Raw genomic sequence first — 22,544 nt, 5'->3', positions numbered from 1 at the left:
ACTGTAATAAAGAATGTCTGTGTTGCTTTTTCAGGCTTATCCAGAATACTTGATCACTTACCAGATTATGAAACCTGAAACCACCACTGAAGCTTAAGACAAATTACTTGTGGAAAACCATCAGACTTTGGATATGAAGATACCAATGGCTGCCATCCTGTTAATTATAAGTTGTTGAAAAACTTTCATCCACAGGTGGTGTGGTAGCAAATGTGAACAAAATATGCCATTTTTGACTTGATAAAGCTTTAATAATGTACAGTATGTTTTCTAAAATTTCAGAAATGTCCTCTTTTTCAGCACTTTAACAGATACCATTCCAGGCATAAACTGGGGTTTGGCTGTACTAAATTATAAACAAAAGTTAACTTGAAACAATGGTTTTATACAAAACTGCATTGAAATTTAGTAGAACTTGTAATGCTCTATACAGGAATGCATTTTACTAATATTGTGTTCTTTAAAACACTGCATTTACACTGAAAACGTTTTCATTTGTAAAACTGTAAATAAGAGCTTTTGTACTATTTACATTGCTTTGTAATATAAGTGTTTTAGAACTGCAACCTTGTACAAAATGTTTTTTCCAGATATTGTTTTGTTCATCTGTTTTTCCTCATGCACGATTAATTTGAAAAGCAATTTTTTTCAGGGTTTATCACTTATTTCTGAGGGAGAAAGCAAATTTTATCTGAAGAGGTTTAGAAATATGCAACTTTAGATTGAATACACAAATTTTTGTGCTGTATTTTAATTTATGAAAAACATATTCCTGAGAATGATGGTCTATGAAAACAGAATGTTCCAGCTGAATACAAAAGTGTTTTTCCAGCCACTTCCTAGAGTTGCATATTTTATTTCTATAAAATGTCTTCTGAAGTTTTTTATTTAACTATAGGTATAGTTAACCTGTATCCTCACTTCAAGGCTAGTAGACCTTGCAAGTTACAGTTTTAGTAAATTATTTTCTTTGAATGTAGTTGGAAAATTAACCTCAAGGAGGTCTTTCTTGAGTTCCTCTTGCTTACATTTAAGCCAGGAAGTTAAATAGTTTATTCCTAATATGAGGGCATACAACTTGGCCTTTTTTGTATGCTTATTTTAGTAAATTAATCTACCTGTTGGTGCCCTAAGGATATGAGTATTGTGAGGTGGAAATGTTAAAAACCATCTTGTCATCTCCTGTGTTTCTTCCATGTTAACATTCAAGCTGTAGTTGAAGCAGGTGTGTAGAAGTGTGTTTATCTGCAGTGCTTTTGGCTGAGTGGAACTGGTCGGGGTGCAAGGTTCTGCTCCATGTGCTCGGCCGGCTGGACAAGGAGTGTGTAAGTGGGATGAGCAGCTCTTGCAGCAGTGTTTGGTTGGTTACCAGGGCCTTTGGTAGCCCTGGTAAGACTGCTTGGATGGAGGAAGAGTGCAAAAGATACAGCCCCCTTCTCAAGACTCATTCGGGGTTACTGAATGCGCCGATTAGTTTGGTCAGCCCTGTCATAGTTCTCTTGTGTGTTCTGCTTCTCTTCCATCTGCAGTTTTTACCTACATATTTCAAAAATATGTAAATACAAATTATAGTACATTTGGGGTTAAAGTGGTTAAGAGTATATTTTAGTTGTTTCATATTTACATACAAGACACTATCCCAGAAGGCAATTTTTTTGCAGGGCATGTTACCATACCATGGTTTTAAATGTAGTAACTGGTCAAGATAATGAAATCGTCTTGCTGATGTGGTGGTTATGTGATTATGCTCTATGTAAAAATGTATTGAACCTTACCCGGTTATGTGGGGAATCTGAATAATAACTTGCAGAAAGTAATATTGGCTATGAATAAAAAAGGCTTTGATTTTTAGGTACTTTCTCCCAGCATGTTGCCTGTTCCTTAGGTATAGTAATGCTGGAATTGGTGTTCATGCAAAATCTGTTAAGTATGTTTAAAACTTTTTTGTTATTGCTAAAATGCTTCAGTCTCTATGAATGATCGCTTAATGTCTTGTAAAATATTGTGGTATGATAGCATTTTAAGTGATACCACAATGTTGGTTTTGTCTGGGGATTTTTTGAGCTGTTTTTTTGCATGACATACCTTGCACTCTGAAGATGGAAGCTGTAATGATTTGATAATACTGACTATTGAGGTGAACCTTTAATCTCTTGTGCAATTAGTTCTGCTTTACTCATATTGAAGTGTCTTTACATGTACTGTATGACATTCCATATCCATTTAACACTAAATAAATTTAATTCACTGGTTTTCTGGTAGTATGGGAGTAATTAAGGATGTAGTATGTCAACCCATTGTTTTAAATGGAAGCATGCACAATACTATAACAAGCTACATCATTAGATGCAAAATTAATTGCATTGACTAAAAAAGCTTTAAATGTGGATGAAAAACTTACAGTGAATTATCAGTGAAAGCGTTTTAATAATCCAGAAATAAGCTTTAATTTTATGCATTTAAAACTCCATTATATGGTCCAAAACTTAAAAAGAAAGCTGCCTTACGTTGGTTTTGTAAAATGAAAAGTAGCCTTACAGATAACTACACAGGTAGCAGTATGATACATACGTGAGCAACAACAAAAGTACTGCTTAGATCACATATAGTGCAGTGAGTACTTTGTTTTGGTAGGACCACTTACATGGTAGTTTCCAAACCAGACTTTCGTAGATGATTTAAATAAATGTGAGCACTAGAGGGCAGGAGAGCAAAAGTTTAGTAAGATCAAGGGTAATTAAAATTTTTACAGTATCTTGGGAATACAAGTTCTGATAAAATTGCTTCTGAAAATTCCACCTATCAAGGTTGTAAAAAATTAAAATTAGCTTTCTGTTCTGCATTAGTTTTTTTTTAAAAAACTAAGCAATGTGTATGAAATCAAGTGCTGCCGCTAAGTAAATTGAAAATGTTAGGGGGTTTTTCTTAAAAACTTTACTCCGAACTTAGACCTCAGTTCTTAGAAATTAAAAAATGATTAAGCTAAACTCTTCTGTCACACTAAAAAATTTAATATCCGTACAATGCACATGAGAGGTTGTTGGCACTAATATAGAATGGAAAGAATGGTGTGTCTTTTCTACCCTGAACTTGCTCATTGAACGCCATGCTGTGTGTCTATACGTGTGTGTATATATGAGTAGACAAGCACACACTTGTTTACTCTCTCACTCCATTCATCAAGAAGCAGAGAAAAGTTGAGTTGAGAGAGTGACTTTTCCAGCAGCCCACCATTGTCAGTGAGGGAGCTGCAGCCCAGGAGCCATTTCTCTTTCTTCTCATCTCCTGAACTTGATATAGTAAAACAATTTTTCCTCTTTTGCTGGAAACAACAGAATCCCATGGTTGGCTTGCCTTCTGCCTTCCAGTTGAACAATGATAATGGCTTGATTTGTACACAACTAATGCAACAATACAGCAGACTGTTTTCTTACCTTCAGTGAACTGAAAGACTGACTGAGATCTGCCCCTCTCTGATTCTTGGAGCTGTGCTTTTCCTGCACACGCTGAGGTTGTAGTAGGAGGTGGTGTCAGCAAGAGAAGTGCTATAGTTGAAGGTGTAGAGGGAGGTGTGTGCCTCCCTTTGCTCATCTCCAGCAAGTATAAGCAGTGGTACTCTAAGAGTTATCAAGGGGTTTCTTCCCTCTGCTTGTGGCTCACTAGATAAGGAACAGCTGCAGGCAGACAGAATAGAATGCAACATGAAAAGAAAAAGCATGTAGATGACTGGTTTGAAGCTAACATGTTCTACCTTAAAAGGGAGCAAGGTTGGTAACTGAGAGAAGGCAGACTGGAGGGGACAGATTAAAAAAAAAAAAACCCTGTAAAGAAAGGCAGGCAAGTTCTACAAGCACAAAAAAGAATTATGTTAGGAATAACTAATGTACTTGTTAGGAATGGCTGAGATAATAGTGGTACATCAACTTCCCAATTTGAGTTAAAACATCAAACAAGCAATGTACAGACATTACAGGGATTTCAGAATAGCTTCTCTTGAGAAGAATTTTCTTTAGGTGAAGAAAGTTGTAGCCAATTCAAAACATTAACATCAAACCTGGGAAATGATGTCTGGAAAAAAATAAATAGCATAATAGGATTTTAAAAACTAAAGGCAAATGTCCTAAACAATAGTTCTTCAAAACATTGTTTTGGAAGCGTTGATTATCAGACACAAGCTGAAAGAACACAGTAGGTAGCATACCAGTAAATTAAAGTATGTCGCATTAGATGAGCTACCTGGATTCTGTCGTGGGGAGAAGGGCAGGTGAGGAGGCAGAATTTGATGCAGCAAGAAACTTCTAAGAAGGAAGTGGAGGTCAGAACCATCTCTTCTTACATAATCTTGAGAAAACTGCTAATTTTATCCAGCTGCAACTCAACTGTGTTTCAACTTGGATCTTAATGGGCAGCAACAAAGGGGATTGGGGTGGTTTCTTACATGGTTGGAGCGTACAGAATGCCTTTGCACAACGCAGGTTCAGGGATATAGCTAGGGGAATGCTTACTTGCAAAGCTTTACAGTTGGGACCATTAAGAGTTTTAAAAAGATCATAATAGTAATGTTTGCAAACTTTACATGTAGATTGATAAGCAAAATAAAATGCACTAGTGCCTAAGAACACATGATTGAGACTTTTTACAGTTGGGAAACCAGCGTCATGTCAGCTGATACACTGTTTATTACAGCTCTAGGCTGGTATGTGTGGGAAAGGGTTAATATTGAATGTTGAAGATAATAGGAATAGCCTGAGAAGCATCATTTTGGGACTAGTGGTGTGTGGTTTCATGTTGTCCAGCTGCTCTTCAAAAAGGTAACCTGTTCCAGCAGTATATTTGGAAGTGTATTTCACAACAAGAAATAAATTCAGTTTTGCGAGACAGCGGGCATCATAGATCAGAAGACATGTATAGGTGTAGGACTTGTTCCAAGCCTGATGCAGAAGTGGTTAAATAAATTAAGCAGGTAAATAAATTAATAGGATTGACATGTAAATAGAACTGAAATTACATGTACAGAAAAAAAAAATAGTTGCAAAAATTAGTAGTGGAAAATCAGTGTATATAAGATTTATGACAACCTAGGAGGATGTTCTAGTAGTCTTTAATTATTGAAATAGTCAGTGGAAGCTGACAGTGGTTACATTAAGTATTGTTTTAATTAATGATAGCATGAACTACCAACTAGTCCAAAATATACATAGATCTGTGGATGATGACCAGTACCTGATACACCGTGGTTCCCTATATAGAAGTATTCTACTGAAGCATTACAAACATGTAGTAGAATAAATCAGGTCTAGGTTGGTATTAAAGGGCTTCATTTTTAATAATAGATATTCAGTAGAGCACCTGTATTCATAGACTCTTAATTCAGGATTTAGGGTAAGAACTACTTTAGGGAAAGGGCCAACTTAGCACTAGGTTACTAAAACCTAAGATTTATGAACAATCCAAAAACTATATAAATAAGGGTAGTTGCACAGTGTCCCTGAAGCACATAGCTTAGAAGGTTATTATATGCAAATATTCCGAAATCAGTAATCAGACAAAGAAATAAAACTGACTTCAGAATACGGGACTAATGCTAAAGCTTTATTTAAAATGTTAGGAATGTGAAAATGCACCAGAAGCTGCAAAAACATAGGTTTTAAGGAAATGTTCTGCTATTGGAACTAAAGCTCTTAAGAATGGAGAACAGGTTAGTACATCACTAGTAAGATGTATTTCTAACAGTGTAGAACAGACCTTGAAGAAAAAAAATGGAGTTAAAAAATGCTGGGTAGAATTTACCATCTCAAGAATAGTGGCAGAGACGTTAACAGAGAAAATCTGGTCAGTGGTATACAAGAAAGTCTGCAATAACCTACACAAAATTCGAATGAAAGGCACTAAGTGTCCTGATAAGGAGCCAGAAATAGAGAAAAGTGCTGCTCTTCACTGTGAAGAGGTCAGATAATTTCATTTCAGAAGTTCAGCAAACTTTTAAAGTAAACTTTCTATCCAACATGCTATTTACGTATGTCACATAAGCACTTTAAATATATTTAAAAGCCTCCGAGCGTTTGTATAATGAGACAACATAACATGGAGTGACAGAATAACGACCTGGTGCTAGCGCGTTTCAAGGAATCCTCAATAGCACAGAGCACACTAGTAACAGGGAGGGAATTCTAATGGGAATAACCCATTAGAATTATGGACATTATTAGTTATGAGAGTTATGGATAGGGTTGGACAAAAAATATAGAAACCTTTTATGTAATTGTGTTTAAAACCATATTCCAAGGCACTTCTGAAATGTCACCTGCAATTAAAAGTGAGCTTAATCAATTGTAATTTTTGAAACACCTAATAAAAGGACAGAGATTTGTAAAATACATGAAAGAAATAATAGTCGTTTCAGACCTGGACCAATTAGAAAGAATATTTCATGCTTACTGTAATTGCTGTATAACCAGCTTTGTATTGATTTATACATATACTTGTGCCACAAGTCTGCTGTAGGGGAACAGTCCAGCAGAAACACTGAAATGACAATAATTTGCAAGAGATATGAGAATTGTGTACATGTGGCAACTTTTAATAGCCGAGGATTCATACAACATGGTCCATAAACAAATAGTTATGGATTTAGGTATGCCTCCTTCCTGACTCCTGAGACTTCCCTCCCCATTCCCAGAAAATGCCAGCTTTTCAGTAAAGGAGTTTAACAAAATGTATGAGTTAAATATTTCATATATCAAGTTTTGGTTCTGTTTATTTTTTTGAAAAGAAAGTAATGATGTAATGTACAATTAGTGGCTTAAATATTATTGTGTAATAGGGTGCATTGTTGGGTATTGCAGATGTTTTGTTGCAATATCAATAAATAACATATTTTCCTTTAAAAAAAACAAACAACCAGCTTTTAAAAATAGTGCTTAATATGTCTCCTTTAATGGACCGATTTTGCAGTACAGATTTTGGGGAGCCTATGGTTCAGCATCTTTAACCTACTTGAAATACTGTTATAATAGTGGGTTTGGATTTGCTCGCCTAGTAGTTACAGCATAATGAATTTTCTCGTATCTGTAAGCAATGATGAAATCTCATGTATTTGCCTCAGGATTCTGTTGTTCTCAGAAAAATTAATCAGAACTATATTTATACATACCCTAATTTAGCAATACAGGTATTTTAAGATTATTAACCAGAAGAGCTGGCTTCTCAAACTCAGACACAATTCATTCTCCCCTGTTGTATCTGATTCTGGAGGTAAAACATAACCAAATTCCTAAGCAAATTCATTAAATATGTCCTTTAGTTTTAAACTTTCTTTATTCTGGTTTCTTCTTTTTCACAACATTTTGTCTGTTCAACCAAATGGAATTCCAACTGCAGCTACCTAAAAAAAGCCTCACTTCACGATCACTAGTTCTGCCTTACACTGCAGTCGCAATGGGCTTTGGCTTGTAATACTAATGGGAAGAGGCTGTACACATAGTTTTGTCTCTAAAATTTACTCCCTGAAGTAAACTTCTGCTTGTTCACATCAGGAGGGGCTCACGGGTAGTTCAGGAAGGTTGGAGTGGCCAGACGATCTGACCCTCTTCCCTGAGTGATACCGAGAGTCCCTGTTGCGTTCTCCACCACCGCTGCTGTAGGTGACTCCAGAAACCCCACTGTCAGAGATGACACTGAACAAATAGCATCACAGCCTGCATTCACCTGAAAGACTCAGGCTCTCATCTGTGGCCTGTGCACCCTCTACCCTAACAGACAGCAGGGACTTGCTGGCATTGAGGACTTCAGCTTCTTGGTTCAGAATCTGCCTTGCTATAGACTGCATCTGATCTGAAGAAGCACTAGAAGTCTGTTCTGTGTGGCTGGAACTTAATGATCTAAAATATTCAATTGATGTGGATGCCATGTGACAGGAATACACATCCTAAATGAAGAGCAGTTTCCATGGGGATCTCTCTACCTATAGATAGCAGACAGCCTGTATCATTTTTATTGCTGGAAAATCCTGTTTCTGTACAGATGTTTCTCTACAGCATTTGCTATAATTTTGCCCAATTTCTTTTTTCAGCCCAACTCTGTATTAAGATGACTCAACCCAGAGTTTGTGATAGTCGCTTAGAAGCTGAAAGGCTTTTCAGTTTAGATAAAAATGAGGTTTATCCAGCTTGTTCACAGGTAACTTCACACAATAATATCTGCTGTGGTGCTTTAATATACACACTGTAAAAGCAATTTATCATAGAATGGTTTGGGTTGGAAGGGACCTTTAAGGTCATCTAGTCCACCCCCCTTTCGGTGAGCAGGGGGAACTTCAACTAGATCAGGTTGTTCAGAGCCCCATCCAACCTGGCCTTGAACACTTCCAGGGATGGGGCATCCACAACTTCCCTGGGCAACCTGTGCCAGGGTTTCATCACCCCTATTGTAAAATTTAGGTTAATTCTGGTTGATAATAGAGAACCTAAATTGCAACTGGTAATTTTAAACCTTGTCTTTAAGAAGGATAAAATTGAGTACGTATTTCTAGAGGTCTTTGATTTAGAAAACTTTGCTTGCTTTGAAATAGCATTTTTCTATTCTCAATCTTAAATTGTATGATTGCAGCATAATAAAAACTGTTTGCCATTTTAAGAAGTTTTAAGTAAATAAGGAGTATCTGCCTGAGGCAAAAGGAACTATGTCTAGCTTATATTTGTAGTTTAGGATTCAAGAAATTAAGTTGAGGAACATACACCACTAATTGTTAAGAACAACATAGATTAATCTGCATACTAGCAATGTAAAATGCATGTGAAATATATAGCTCTGTATGTGGAAAGCAGGACAAGTGGGACCACCAGTTCTGCCAATCAGTCATGCACATTTCCCACTGTTTTCCTCTATTGTAGCAAAATGTGAGAAGCTGCTCTCAGGCCACACAAACAATGCTCTTTATTGGTCTTTACTGAGGCATGATCAGGCATCTATGCTGAGGCTGCCAGCCTCAAAGAAGTGCTACTCGATGACATCTGGCAGCTTGGCTTTGCTACAGATAGATTTATGAGCTGTGAAAGATGGTCAAATTAACATTTTCTGCATTCTTGATAGGATTAGGGTTTCTGGGACATGCAGCCATTTGCATATTGCCCTGACTTACCACATTGGTATTGTGCTCATGGCTCATTCTAATAGACTGGGGGGGGGGGGTCTCCCTTTACATCCTACCATTTTTTCACAGCTGCGTTGGTTTAACAGAGCCAGAAGAAATCATACTTCTTTCTCTGACTTCTTCCAGTTGCAATCTTGATGCAAACCAATAGCAGCAGCACTTGTAATAAGCTCCTTCACTTGGGGAAGGATGCTCTTCACTAGGGATCAGCTCACACACACATGAACTTGAATGACTAATGCACTTCTGTAAGAGTCCACAGAACTTGTACAAGAGCACAGGCCACCAAGGGTGATCATCATCCCTTCAAGCCCTAGTGTGGCTGTCAGCCTTCAGGTGTGAGTAGGAGTGACAATGGAGGCTGTAAAGTGCAGCATTATAGCCCCATTAAATGCAATGCCAAGGACTGTGTTTAATACAGCTTCTGATCAAGACAGTAACAGGAAAGCTTTTAGCTCATGTCAGTAAGGCCATGATTTTTGTCATCACAGCAAAAACTATCACATTCTCTTCCCGGTTGAGCTTCTCTGGGTGATCTACTCCTTTAAACAGCCTTTTTTTTGCCCTCCAGCTTTGTTTTCCAGATAGAAATAAGCTGTCTAGGTGAGACATGCTGTGGCAGGGCGCTGGAGGGGTAGGTTCAGCTGCGCAGGTGCTCACTGCCTGCCAGGCTTGGAAACAACAGCAAGCAGCCGACCCAAGCCCAGAATATACAACTCAGAGCAGTTACAGATTGAGGGCAAACAGAACTGCTGTTAGTTCTGTGAAACCACACAGATCTCAAGGTTTTGGTGATCTTTAGCGCCAAAGATTCACAGCCTTTCCTTGCTGCTGCTGGGCCAGCCTGGCTCCCTGTAGATGCTGTAGCAAATGCATGTGGGGAGTTTGGTAGTTATACTGGGCCAGCTCCACTGTGTAATTTACTGTACATGATGTTAAGAGAAACACTGCCAGTAGTTAGTTTGAAATCACCCTTTCTTCAGAGCAGATATAGTAAATCATAAATAAACAGATCTTTGTGGACCCCTAATTGCATTCAAGAAATAAAAAGCCTATGCTGTTGATTTACAGCCATTTCCAGTGAGATTTCAGCAGTCCTGTCACTGAAAGAGGCAGGCTCCCCTGACTTTGGGCACCCTCTTCAGCTCCTGTGCTGTTCCTTCCCTGCTGCTGATACAACCACCTGGGGAATCTGATCCAGCCAAAACTTCTCCTGCCTCAGAATGTCAGCCTGGTTCCCTGATCTCATTTGCGATGTGGCTGCATAAACACTTGCACTGACATGAAAACATGGGCAACAGCAAAAAAAGGAAGGACAAGGTCACTTCTTCCAGCTGCAAAGCCACCTTCTGCTGACTGAAGTTGATGGCGTAAGCAGTGTTCCACAGCCTTGGGGTGCTGTGCCAGCTAACTGGGTTAACTGCAAAAGCATGCGGTGAAGAGGAATTCCAAGATGCATAGAAAAGAGAAGGTGCCCAATAAATCACTATTTCAGATTTACAAAGAGTACTTATAAGTACTTAGTCCTTACCTAGACTATGTAAGGAAAAAAACCCAACCAAAACTATTCTACAGGAAATTATGATTTTTCCAGCCTTATTTTCTGATTAACAGGATTTAGCATCTCTGAGAATCCCACCAAGCCATCAAATTGTGGGCAGAGGAACTACAGAGGCAGAAATGTACATGACTATCTGAGTCTAATTTCCTGGGGCAGTAAAGAGCATGAGGAAGGCAATGAAACGTCTGCACGGCCATGGCAGGTGAGGAGTCACATAAAAGGCAGAGCGAACTGTGACAGACCCTATGCTGATGGCACTGGGTGTGTATTCCTAAATCTGTGATGTTTTGTTCTTAAACCACGTTTGCCATGTTGGCACATTGAAAGGAAAAAAGCAGCTGGCACCAGGCAATTTGGGCTCTTCCCATCATCCTGCTACTGGCAGAACAGGTCACTTGTCCAAAGACTCTTGGTGGCCCAGTGTTGTCCTCAGAGGGCCCCCTGCACATGGCTGGCCCTCGCCCCAAGGCTGCCTTGACTCCCAGAAATGAAAACAGGAGCCTTTATCTCCCTTAGAGCTATAATAACTTCTTAAACCAAACTATTTTTTGTTTCCTGGTCCTGTTTTCCTACATGACTCTGGCACCATGAAGTTCCTGGCTCAGAGACACCCTTTGAAACAAACAGTCACGTTACCACTGCTATTTACTGTGGACTAATAAAGCTTTAAAAAGCCCCAGAAGCTATTAAGATGCCATTGATGTGTACGTGTGTGGCGGAGCCGGGTGCTGGAGGGCGTTCATTGGCCCCGCGCTGGGTGGGATGACATCAGGCCCCGCTTTCCATAGGGCCTCCAGCTTGCCCCGAAGTCTGCTGAGGGCTGAAAGAGAATAGAGCTGAGGGGAGAAAACCTTCACAGTGCGCCCTCTCGGCTCCAATGAGAACACAGGCAGCTTCAGCCTGGGATAAAAGAACTGAAAAAACCTCAAAAACAAAAGGAGAGAGACTGTCGTCTTGGAGCTGCCGTTAGCGGGAGATGAATTGCAAGAGACCATTTCATGCCGAGGGACTTCAGAGAGCAGCATCCCCGAGAGCCATTAGCTCTCAGCGAGAGCCCTGCCGAAGCCCTCTGCTGTCAGGACAGAAGCATGCATATAAATTTTATACCATTTGTCTTTGAGCAGAGACAAAAGATCAGCCCTAAATCCTCAACATCTTGTCTCGACTAACTGGAAATAATACTCTCTTGTGTGGCTGTCTTGTTACTCTTTCCCCATCAAAAGAATACTGGTGATAAATTTATTCATAATTTTGAAAGGGTTTACTCTTAAAATTAAAAAAGAAGCAGCAAACACATGGGGCTGAAGCTATCTTTATTCCTCCTAGTGCAAAATCATGCTGCTGCTAAGGATGCTGACTTTGGGAAGCACACAGCAGTATCTTAATTGAAAAGAAGCACAGCTTTAAAAAAGTCAAGCCGCTGGGTTTTCTTCTGCTTTTCACTGAACTAACCCTGAGGATGATCGATCTCGGGTATTTTCTGGTTACAGGTGCAGTCTGGAAAAGGAAAAAAAAAGGAATTGCTGTAGGATTTTTGCTCTTTTTCAAATGAAAATTCAAACCCTTCAGACATTTTGGGACCTAAGGCCTTCAATTCATGCAAGAAAATCTGCTGAATCCAGCAGCCTGACTAAATAGGGGCTCTGGATATAATTAGCAGAAATAAATGCTTTAAGATCCCTTTTATTAAATTAAAAACGTGTTCTAAAGTAAGTAATGCACACAATTTTGCATTTTAGGATTTCAATCTTTTTTACAGGGTCAGATTTTGTTCTCTGTGTTTCCTTTTTTAAGCAGATATTTTAACTTCAGTACTTTGTGAATGGGTAATCAGAAATGATTTAATTCTGTGTTCACCGTAACACTTTCATCAAATATTTTCTCAGTTTATGACAGTTTAAACAGCAAATCATGTCAGAGTCTGAAATTAGTCTGAAACTTAATCCTAAAAGGCCTTATTTTATAAGGAGCAATTATTTCCAGATTTCCTCTGGGGGATGAACATAAAACTTTTCCAGCTGATCCACATTGGGTGTAAAATGGGTGAGTGAGGTGCTAGCATGGCAAGGATGTGCATCCCAGGAACCACCCAAGCAGGTAGCCAGAGCCCAGAGCGCACACCAGCAGTGAGCTGCTATTAAACACATATACCCATCCAGGCTGCAAAGGCCACCAGCAAGGACAGAGCTCTGACATATATATATATATATATATATATATATATATATATATATAATACAATGTATTTATAGCATGTACAATTTGTAGCATCCATGTTTTTCCCTGGTGCGCTGAGGCCCCACAGGTGACCCTCAGCCTTTGTCCTTGCCAGCCAGGGCAATGTGGGAGCCCAGGGGAGGCCGGGGCAGCTCAGGGCTCTCCCATGGGAAGGCTGAAGCCAACAGTAAAACCAGAGCCCGGTGATGAGGCCATGCCACTGTTCAGTGGGAATATGAGCTCAGCTCAGGCTGTACCTCACAGCCCCTCTGAGAAAGACGCATCATTAACCTTCTGAAAGCTTGAAACAAACTTGGCAAAATATTTCCCTTCTGACAGACCAGCACAGACCATACACGCTGCACAGAGCACGGCATGTACTAAACAAGGTTAAGCCCTAAAATGCTGAGTTATTTCTTAAGCCGTATGTATTTTATATCTGCTTGGGCTTAACAGATCCCTTCCATGTAAGGAAGGAGTGTGAGGGCTGGGAGAGTTAATCTAAACTCTATAATACTGTGTGTTAAAGGCCTCTTTCATATAACTGCGTTCATGAACTGAGCTTGGAATTCTTAAAAATCCAAATCGTTACAAAGGAAGGAGTTTGGTGTTTGGCAAAATGACAAAGCCTGCCATTCAGTCACCTCTTGTGTTGCTTGGCTTTACAGTGAGTCTCAGACAGGGCTTACAGCACAAGGGAGAGCCTACCATATGTCAGGGGCATTTAAAGAGAAATTCCCAAAGATTCTGGGTCCCATTACCCAACCAGCTCCCACCTGAATGGTTGTTTTGGTGGGGGGTTTGTTGTGCCTTCACCTTATTCTTATTTGTTAGTAGCCTTGTGGCTTTTAAGTTGCACCACAACTCTCCAAAACAATAGCATCCCTTTGTAGGCTCCCCTAGGAATAGGTTAGTCATAAACTCAGGTAGAAAACTGAGTTTCAAACAATCAGATGTGGAAATATTAAATATGCAAACATAGGTGTGTAGAGTTGATAGAGCTGAGAGTTGTACTGAGGCTGGCTGCCTGACCAGGTTTTCCTTCTTGTTGTTCAGTTCTGCTGTTGAAATCGTGTTCAGAGGAATTGTGAAGGCATGAATGAGATGGACATAGAGCTCTCCTGTTCTTACTGCAGTGCAGGAAAGTGGGTTAGATCCCAGCTTGTGTCAAACACCTGACAATTAAGCCCAGTGTGTGCTGGACTCTCTTTAGCTCCTGTTATTTCATGGGACATTGAACTTTTCTCATTCAGCCTGTGGGACATACAGCCTCAGGGAGGATGGGGACTCAGGCTAAGCATAATCCTGGTAGCCCAAAACAGTAGCCACATCCCCTTTTCCAAAAAAACGATTTGCCGCAAGTATCTGTAATAATACAGACCAAGAATAAATGGATGGATGGTCCTTCAGAGGATAGGAGCAAGTCCCTGTGTCCAGACAGGGCTGAGAGGAGTGGCCTTGTGCAGATACGAGCTTTTATCCCGCCTCAGTTCAGCGTAACTCACAGGTATCAAGATGACTTAACAGAAATGGAAATGCTTTCAAGTCAGACACAGCCATATCTGCCTAAAGCTGCCATCACTGTGAGTACCACCCTTCTGCTGAACCTTTGGAGATTCCTGTTCTTAGTTCAGCTCTGCTGAGATAGTGAAGGTTTATGTTTATTAATTGTGTGATGTCACTTCATAGGAAGAGATTGCTGCAAACAGCAAGACAGTTTACTGCCTGCTTTAACCTCCCTAATTAGAGGAACATCCTGTAATTGTGCCTTCAAATTCAGTAAGTGGTGAAAAATTATTAGTTTGCTATTTAATAAGATAAAGGGTTTTCTATGTACAAAAAGAGTAATTAAAGCCAGCTGCACTAACAACATACCCAGATTCAGCATCACTGATTTCTCTCCAAAGAAAAATAAAAGCATGGTATTGCCAGCTCTTGAGATTCTGTTGGAACTTCGAGACACAGATATCTGTTTGTATGGTCTCATGAATACACGATGAACTGTGAATTCAAACTGGCTACTGTCTCCACTCAGCAGCCAAATGACAGAAAACAATGCTGTGTGTGCAATATGGTGTAAAGCTGATTTTATTTTTACCCCTGAAAACTTCCAGAGAGTTATTGCTCCCAGAAATCACAATCTAAGAGGCTAAAAATCCAGTTGATTTTTTTTCTTCTTCTTTTCAAGGTAGCTTATGCTTTCCCTTGAAAGGCAGCCCTAGCATCTTGATACATTCAGCTGGCAACATCCTTATGATGATAACCCAATCTACACCTGCCTGTGGGGCAAGTTAATTATGCCCGGGACCACCTGCTTCTGCCTGGGATGGGTAGTCAGGTAGGTTTTGCTTCTAGCAGCTGTCTATGCTGGCTCTTCTTTCTGAGGATGTTGGGTGACTATGAGGAGCTGAGGGGGAAAGGATGGAATGATAGGAGCCAGACAAGCCAGGAATCAGAGTAAAGGTGAAGGACCACCACAGCTGCAGTGGGAAAGCAGAGGTAAGGCTGGCTGCATAGGGGTGTGTGGGTAGATTTGAGTGGCTGAACTAAATGGAGGGGGTGAGATGGGACATACAAGTCTGTGTTATGGTGGAGCTGGGAGGGAACAGATTTTGTTGGAGGTGATGATCATGGCTACAAAGCTTTCCTGTATTTGTTTGGCTTAGCTGGTGGTGTAAGCTGCCACCTAATCATGAGAGGGGATGAAGATGTTGAGTTAGGAAACAAAAAGCTGTGTTTTTTCCCCTTAAAACTGAACTCAAGGATCTGACTGTGGTTTTCCAGCGTTTGTGATCTACAATACCCAGTGAAAAACCTGAATATGCTGTGCACCACCAGGCAATGATGTTATCAACCACTGTAAATGCAATAAATGCAATATCTCAGGTTGTTGTGTTTTCTTACTTGGTGGTGCTATGAGAAAGGCTGAGCTCTTTTGGAGAGTCGGGAATAATGTGGTGAAAAACAGAGCCAGGGATCCTCTTCTTTCTTCTCCCTCTTGGGTAAAACAATGAATTTGTTCAGAATCCCTGTTTGGGTTTTCAAATGCAGGCAATGTGGGTAAGCAGCTCAGTTGCCATGGTGTTCCACCTTTGCATTGGATGGTGCGAAATGCAAGCTGTAATGGCACTGCACAAAGCTGCTGTGCCAGTGCCATGGAATTGAAACAAAGCTGTGTATTATTGCAAGATACTGTGCAATGCTATAGTCAGCAGCCTGCTGTATGGCTACTGCTGTGACACACAGGTGAAGGAAAAATGAGCTGTCAATAAAAGAAACCTACTGTGCAAGTCACATACATTGACTATCAAGATCTGTATAGTGCTGCTGAGGATTATCCACACTACTTGTGGTAAAGGAAAATGCCTTAGCACTAACAGCTGTATGCAACAGTCCAGATCCTCTTGAGAGCCACTGGGTAGATCCTTGCTGCTTCTTGATAGCCTCCTCACAGCCATCCTTAAAACCATATAGAACCTGCAAGTGCTCCCAGTCATGGGCAGGCACCTGAACATGCATAGGGCAGCAGGGAGGAGCTGGTTTGTGGAGTGGGGCATGCTTGTGGTTTCCCTTCCACCATCCCTGCCCTGCATTGGGACCATACCCAGGTCTGTCTGTGGAGCTTGATATATGAACCAGGTCCAGGGACTGGTAGTTAGGTGCTCACATCCTGTACTCCTTCTCTATTAAATGTGGGGATTAATGGTGTTAATTGTAACAGCAAGGGCAGTTGCAAAGCTACACACACATTTACAGGGCTACATAAGCAACAATTCTGGCTCTGCTTTTGACCATTCCCATTTTCATGTGGCTTTTTTCAAGCACATTATGTTGTAGGTTAGGTGCATTTAGAGGATTTCTGAAGGGGCCGCATAAGGACTAGCAATAAGCAGCTCTCATTACATAACCTTTCTAAATACCCTGTAGTTCAAGGTTTATAAAACAATTTCAGAACTGGCACTGAATTCGTCCCTGGGCAGTACTTCATCAGTCTCAAACAGCTCTAATTGAACAATTGGGTAATGAACTTACATTAAGGGAAGTGAGCACTACTTGTTGTCCTAGCAGATTTTGAGCATTCAGGCTCAGAAATTAGTCAGCAATTATTTCTCTCTTGTCCAGGTTAAGATCATTTTCAAATAGTTAAAATTCTGGATTAGCTCAGTCACATCATGTCTGTGGGCTGCTGTGTGGACCTGTGAGGCTTAGTCCTTGTCCTAAGCCTGTCAACAGTTTAGCTGTGAAATTCAAACTTTTATAACACATTGTTCCCATTTTCCTTGTATGAAAAGGCGAAATTCTGTAATCCAGCAAGGTAAATAATGCTGCCATAAGAATATACGACACAGCTAAACACTCACCTATAATGCTAGAGCTTTGACAGGTGTATTTTCCCAAGGCAGAGACCTGGTTAGGCAGTGAAATGATAGCTGTGCTGGGCAGGGGGCAGAGAAGCTGCTGACATGCAGTCAAGCACAGGCTGTAGAAATCAGTCCTTTTTTGAGAAGCTGAGTGGGATATGTCTAAAGGAGAGAAATCAAGGCTGAGAACCTGTGCTCCGCTTAGAAATCAAGACAGACCCTGTGCTCCCCTTACCAAAATGTACCACAGAGCTGCGATTCAGTGAGTGGGTAGTGTTAAACCTCTGAAAACCTTCCTCCTTGGTAAAACAAGTTGCCTACTTCAACACCGTCCTTCTAAATGTGACTGGTATTGGCCTTAGCTCGTTAGCTAGCTGAAGCACCATTAATCTCCCAAACCCAGCAAGTGGGTACTGAGTGCTTCAGAGTTTCTCAGTCTTTTCATAGCTAGTTTCTCACCCAACTTTGTGTTCCTGTTTGAAGACAGTCAGTGATCCTCTGCCCTGTGGAAGCAGGACTGGAATGGCTGTGAAGACATCTGTGAAGTCTTTGTAAGCAAGAGAGTTTCTTCTAGGATTTAGAGCTTAGTGAACTCTCTGTTTTTTATTTCGGTATAAATGTCTGGCTTTCTAGCTGAGCAATTTCTGTGAAACCTTTAGGCTTACAGAAATTGATTGGGGGGGGGGGGGGGGGGGGGAATAGCTGTCTCCCAGTGTTTGTCCCTTTGAAAAACTCTAATATGCTCAAGTTACATGAACTGTCCCTAGATGCTCTCATCTCAGCTGACAGATGTCATAAGTGCTGTTCAGCAGTGTCACGGGGCTGCAGGGCTTTGAAGAGAAAAAAGTACGTGAGCTTCTTGGCAGAAAGTAGTTACCACTTTATTGGAGAGGGAAAGCGGAATGGTGACAAAGTGGAGGTACGGGGAGGGCAGGCAGGGCGGGGATGCCACCGCTGGGCTCGGGCGCGGCTCAGCCCTCCCAGAAGCCGACGAAGAAGCTGCACAGAGAGTGCCACCGCTCGGCGCAGTAGGTCTCCGCCGGGTCCTGGCTGGGCTCTGCGGTGACGGCCGGCGGGGTAGTGGCGGGGCTGTGGCCGTGGCCCGGCATGAGGCGGAGCTGCGCCTCGGGCGGCGCCCGGCCCGGTCCGCAGAGGCGGGCGCTGAGCGGGCTGCCCCGGGCGCAGGGGTGCCGCCGCCGCCGCAGCCTGCCCAGGATCTGCCGCCAGTACTGCCGGCTGCGGGCGCCGTATGCGGGGCAGCGCCTCGGCTCCCCGCGGTAGGCGCAGCTCCGCGCGGCCCCGCCGCCCGCGGGCCGGCAGCTCAGGCGCAGCTCGCTGGCCCCCTCCGCGGACAGCAGCTCCCAACTGCACCGGTGCTGCTCCGGCGTGGAGAACCGCCCCGCCTGCACCACCTCCTCCACCTCCCGGCCCGCCCCGCCGGCGGCGGCCCCGAGGGCGACCAGGGCCAGCAGGGCCAGGGGCAGCCTCATCTCTTCGGGGCCGCGGGAGCCGCCTCCGGTGCCTCAGGGACGGAGCGCTCCTGCGCGGAGCCAGCCGGCCCTCCGCATGTTCCGCACCCTGCGGAGAGACGGACGCTGGCGGGCGGCGTCCCTGCTGCTCCCAACCCTCTTCGCGCCCCGTCGGAGCGCAGCCCCCGAGGGAGGTTGTTTCGGCAGAGGAGCGCAGAACGGGCTTGTCCCTCCAGGGTCGTTATCCCAGGGCATTTAGCTTGTTCCACACCTGTTCCCCCCAGGTCCGCTGACGGGCCACCGGTGGCGACGGGTCCCCGGGACCACCCCAGCCGGAAGCCGTAATCCCGGGACAGCGTGAGCCGAAAGCCCGCACCCTCCGGCTGCGGCATCAAAGCAGCCAGAGGCGCCCGCTCGGCAGCCGGACCCGGCTCCAAGCAGACCGGTCTCCTAACGCCCCGCAGTGTCCCACCTGAGCCGTGTTTCCCCCCAACGCACCCGGTGTTCTCCGCTCTGTCCCTGGGGCGCTCACAGTGCGCTGCGGTGTGGGTGCAGGTGCCCGCGGACACCCCTGCGCGGCGGTCGGCTCTCTCCGGCTGCGGTGGAGGGGCCGGGCACGGGGGTTATCAATGACGGGGGGCTGCCCCCGGCGACGCCCCTCCCCGGCCCGGGCTCTGTGTCCCGACGGCACCGGCTCGCGGGAAGTTCCTCGAACACGGACATCCTCTTCTTGTCCGAGGAAACCCTACGCCAGTACCGCAAAACCATCCCGGGACTGTGGAGCCTTTGGGAGGGGTGTGGGTACTGAGTCAGGCAGCGGCGACTGTGCGTGACCCTCCCGCCTTGCGAAGGAAGTTCTGGTGAACGAGAATACATTTATTTGTTTTATTTTTGCAATTGGAGTTAGATCACATCACGAAAAGGATTTTTCTTTTCGGTAGTAGGATGCTGGTGCGGATTATTCTAGGACGGTTATTTTGTGTTAAGGTGGAGACAGGCGTCTATATAGGGAAAGGAAAAAAAAAAAAGCCAGGAATTTCAGGAGAATGCAGACGTGATCTTTGCGTTCCCGCACCCTCGGGGGTGGGAGATCAGACACCAGTTCCAGTGGGAATTGAGCTCTCAAAATCCGCATTCTCTTCAGTTTCGTGGGTGCTGATTGCTTCGCACATCAGTTCAAACTACTGCCCGCTCTGGCCCTCTCTCTAACCCCAAGGACAAGCCCTGCGTTTCTATCGCTCCCCCGCTCCCTCAGCTAGCAGCCGCGTTGGAGCACCTAGCACAGCCGCTCCGCGCCCGCGCAGCCCTGAGCAGCGGCTGCTGTAGCGCAAGTGACCGTACAGCACCGAGCGTGCACACAGGTACCGCAGCTCCTCTGCCCGCTCGCACCCTGCTGTGGTGCGGGTGCCCACAGCACTGAGCGGTGCTTACAGGTACCGCAGCTCCCCTGCCCGCGCACACCCTGCTGTGGTGCGGGTGCCTACAGCACTGTGCGGTGCGCACAGGTACCGCCACTCTCCTGCCCGCTCGCACCCCGCTGTGGTGCGGGTGCCTACAGCACCGAGCGGTGCGAACAGGTACCGCAGCTCCCCTGCCCGCGCACACCCTGCTGTGGTGCGGGTGCCTACAGCACTGTGCGGTGCGCACAGGTACCGCCACTCTCCTGCCCGCTCGCACCCCGCTGTGGTGCGGGTGCCTACAGCACCGAGCGGTGCGAACAGGTACCGCAGCTCCCCTGCCCGCTCGCACCCTGCGGGAGCACAGCTGTAACGCAGCGGACAGCGCCCTCCAGTGGCGCGGGGGACACGCGGTGTCGGCAGGGAGCTGCGGGCAGGGCAGAGCAGAGCTGAAACGTGCCCTCCGGGATGCATGTGTCTGTTAACGAAGTGACCGGGAGGGACAGTGGGATCTGCTCCAGGCTTCTGTCGTGGTTAACCCCAGCCGGAAACTACCGGGCAGCCACTCCTCACTTCCCCCCGGTGGGATGGGGAGGAGAACCTGAAACAAGCTAAAACCCGAGGGTTGAGATAAGAACAGTTTAATAACTGAAATAAAGTGCAATATAATAGTACTGGTGATAATAACAATAGTGAAAAGGGAAATAACAAAGTGGAATAAAACTAAAAAAAAAACAGAACAAACAAACAGAAAAAAAAACAACCCCAAAACTACAGTGATGCACAGTACTATTGCTCATCACCTGCTGACCTATACCCAGCCTGTCCCTAAGCAGCAATTGGCAGCTCCCAGCCACCTCCCTCCAGTTTATACACTGGGCATGACATGCTGTACTGCATTCAGCTCTCGAGTCCTCAGTACAGGAAAGACATGGGTCTGTTGGAGCGAGTCTAGAGGAGGGCCACAGAAATGATCAAAGGTATAAAACTTGGGCTTCTTCAGCCTGGAGAAGAGAAGGCTCCAGGGAAACCTTACTGCAGCCTTCCAGTACCTAAAGGGGCCTTATAAGAAAGATGGAAGCAGACTTTTTGTCAGGGCCTGTTGTGATAGGACAAAGGGTAATGGCTTTAAATTAAAAGAGATAGATTTACACTAGATATAAGGAAGAAATTTTTTACAATGAGGGTGGTGAGACACTGAAACAGGTTGCCCAGAGGAGTTGCTGATGCCCCATCCCTGGCAGTGTTCAAGGCCAGGTTGGATATGACTCTGAACAGCCTGATCTAGCCAAATTTGTTCCTGCTCATGGCAGGGGGTTGGACTAGATGACCTTTAAAGGTCCCTTCCAACCCAGACCATTCCAGGATATTCAGTGGGACTCAACAGGGGAGAGAGAGGCTGGTAATGACTCATTTGTCTTTCTGTGCAATGAGTCCTAAAAAGGAGAGACTTCTGCTTAGACAGCGAATGATTGCTTGAGAAGAGGTGGAAGGCAGAGTCCTTTCTCCAATATGGGTGCGGGAGATGCTTTTTTAGATGGAACTCCCAATTCCAGCAGCATTTCATGCTTCGAGCTCTCCCTAGCTCTCCCCAGTTGATTGCTTGGGGGGTGTGAAGAAAAGCAGGGGAGAAAGGGTCACATGAAGGAAATGTAATAGCTTAGACAACAAACCGTCGGAGAAGGTTCACAACCAAGAATCTCAAGTGAAAGCTGGTATCTCCTCCTGTCCTGGAGTTACATACATAACTGACTCTGAAGGGCAGTGCTTAGCTGACTGTAAACTGTGAATGGCTCCTTGATTGGTACGTTGGATTATGTAAATCCCTTCCATGAGGACTTCCTATGGGCTATAGGAGAAATCTTGGCATCTAATTCAAGGCTATGGGTGCTATGAGGCATCATAAAGAGCTGCATTGTGACTTTTATAACCCTCTACAGCTCCAGTGAGCATAAGGCATATCATGTGCCTTATCTTAGTAGGCCACCAAACCTTGAAGTTGCTTTCAGATTAGGTTCTGACCACCTGTAATTGCTATATATTATACACTGAGATCCTTGTCCATTTTTCACATTCTTTCTATCATTTATGCAATGTGAAATGGACTTGCCTAGTATGTTTGAGATCACTTTTATAGCAGGTTATCTTAAATATATCAGGTTTGTGGGAAATACTACTATGTGTTTTAATGAATGTTTTGTTGTTTTATTTTTTGGACCTTTTACTTTCAATCTCATACAAGTTATTCCTGTTCAGGAGTTAAGGAAAGAAAATTAAACAGAATGAAAGCCTGCCCAGCCTCTCCATAGAGTAATTTTATTCTCCTGAGTCTTCTTTGCCATGTTATCCTGGTACCTATATTTGCACACACACTTTCCTTCATGACTG

At 43.7% G+C, this 22,544-nt stretch overlaps 2 protein-coding genes across 5 annotated transcripts in view; one reads left to right on the top strand and one right to left on the bottom strand.

Moving 5' to 3' along the window:
- Window positions 1-2,250, top strand: part of TNKS2 (tankyrase 2) — a 29,843-nt gene extending 27,593 nt beyond the window's left edge. For all 4 annotated transcript variants that reach the window (XM_061459174.1, XM_061459173.1, XM_061459172.1 and 1 more), the window contains one exon: window positions 35-2,250. In XM_061459174.1, the coding sequence (XP_061315158.1) occupies window positions 35-97 (63 nt within the window). In that variant the 3' untranslated portion in view covers window positions 98-2,250. The remainder of the gene's footprint in view (window positions 1-34) is intronic.
- Window positions 2,251-18,187: 15,937 nt separating this feature from the next.
- On the bottom strand, window positions 18,188-19,423 carry FGFBP3 (fibroblast growth factor binding protein 3). The gene is made up of 2 exons (XM_061459591.1): window positions 19,258-19,423; window positions 18,188-18,868 (listed from the first exon to the last, which is right to left on the bottom strand). Exon 2 carries the CDS (start codon window positions 18,778-18,780, stop codon window positions 18,262-18,264), a length of 519 nt encoding a protein of 172 aa, XP_061315575.1. The 5' UTR covers window positions 18,781-18,868; window positions 19,258-19,423; the 3' UTR covers window positions 18,188-18,261.
- Window positions 19,424-22,544: the final 3,121 nt, after the last annotated feature.

This window comes from Pezoporus flaviventris, unplaced genomic scaffold, assembly GCF_033815535.1.
Source record: "Pezoporus flaviventris isolate CSIRO_AGI_PZ_B2104156 unplaced genomic scaffold, CSIRO_AGI_Pfla_v1 ptg000029l, whole genome shotgun sequence".
Taxonomy (NCBI): domain Eukaryota; kingdom Metazoa; phylum Chordata; class Aves; order Psittaciformes; family Psittacidae; genus Pezoporus; species Pezoporus flaviventris.
Note: the sequence above shows the minus strand (reverse complement) of the source record. Positions and strands in the feature narration are given on the sequence as shown.

What these genes read in the sequence shown, in the direction of transcription:
- FGFBP3 (XM_061459591.1), bottom strand. Translation starts at nt 18,780, where the DNA reads ATGAGGCTGCCCCTGGCCCTGCTGGCCCTGGTCGCCCTCGGGGCCGCC.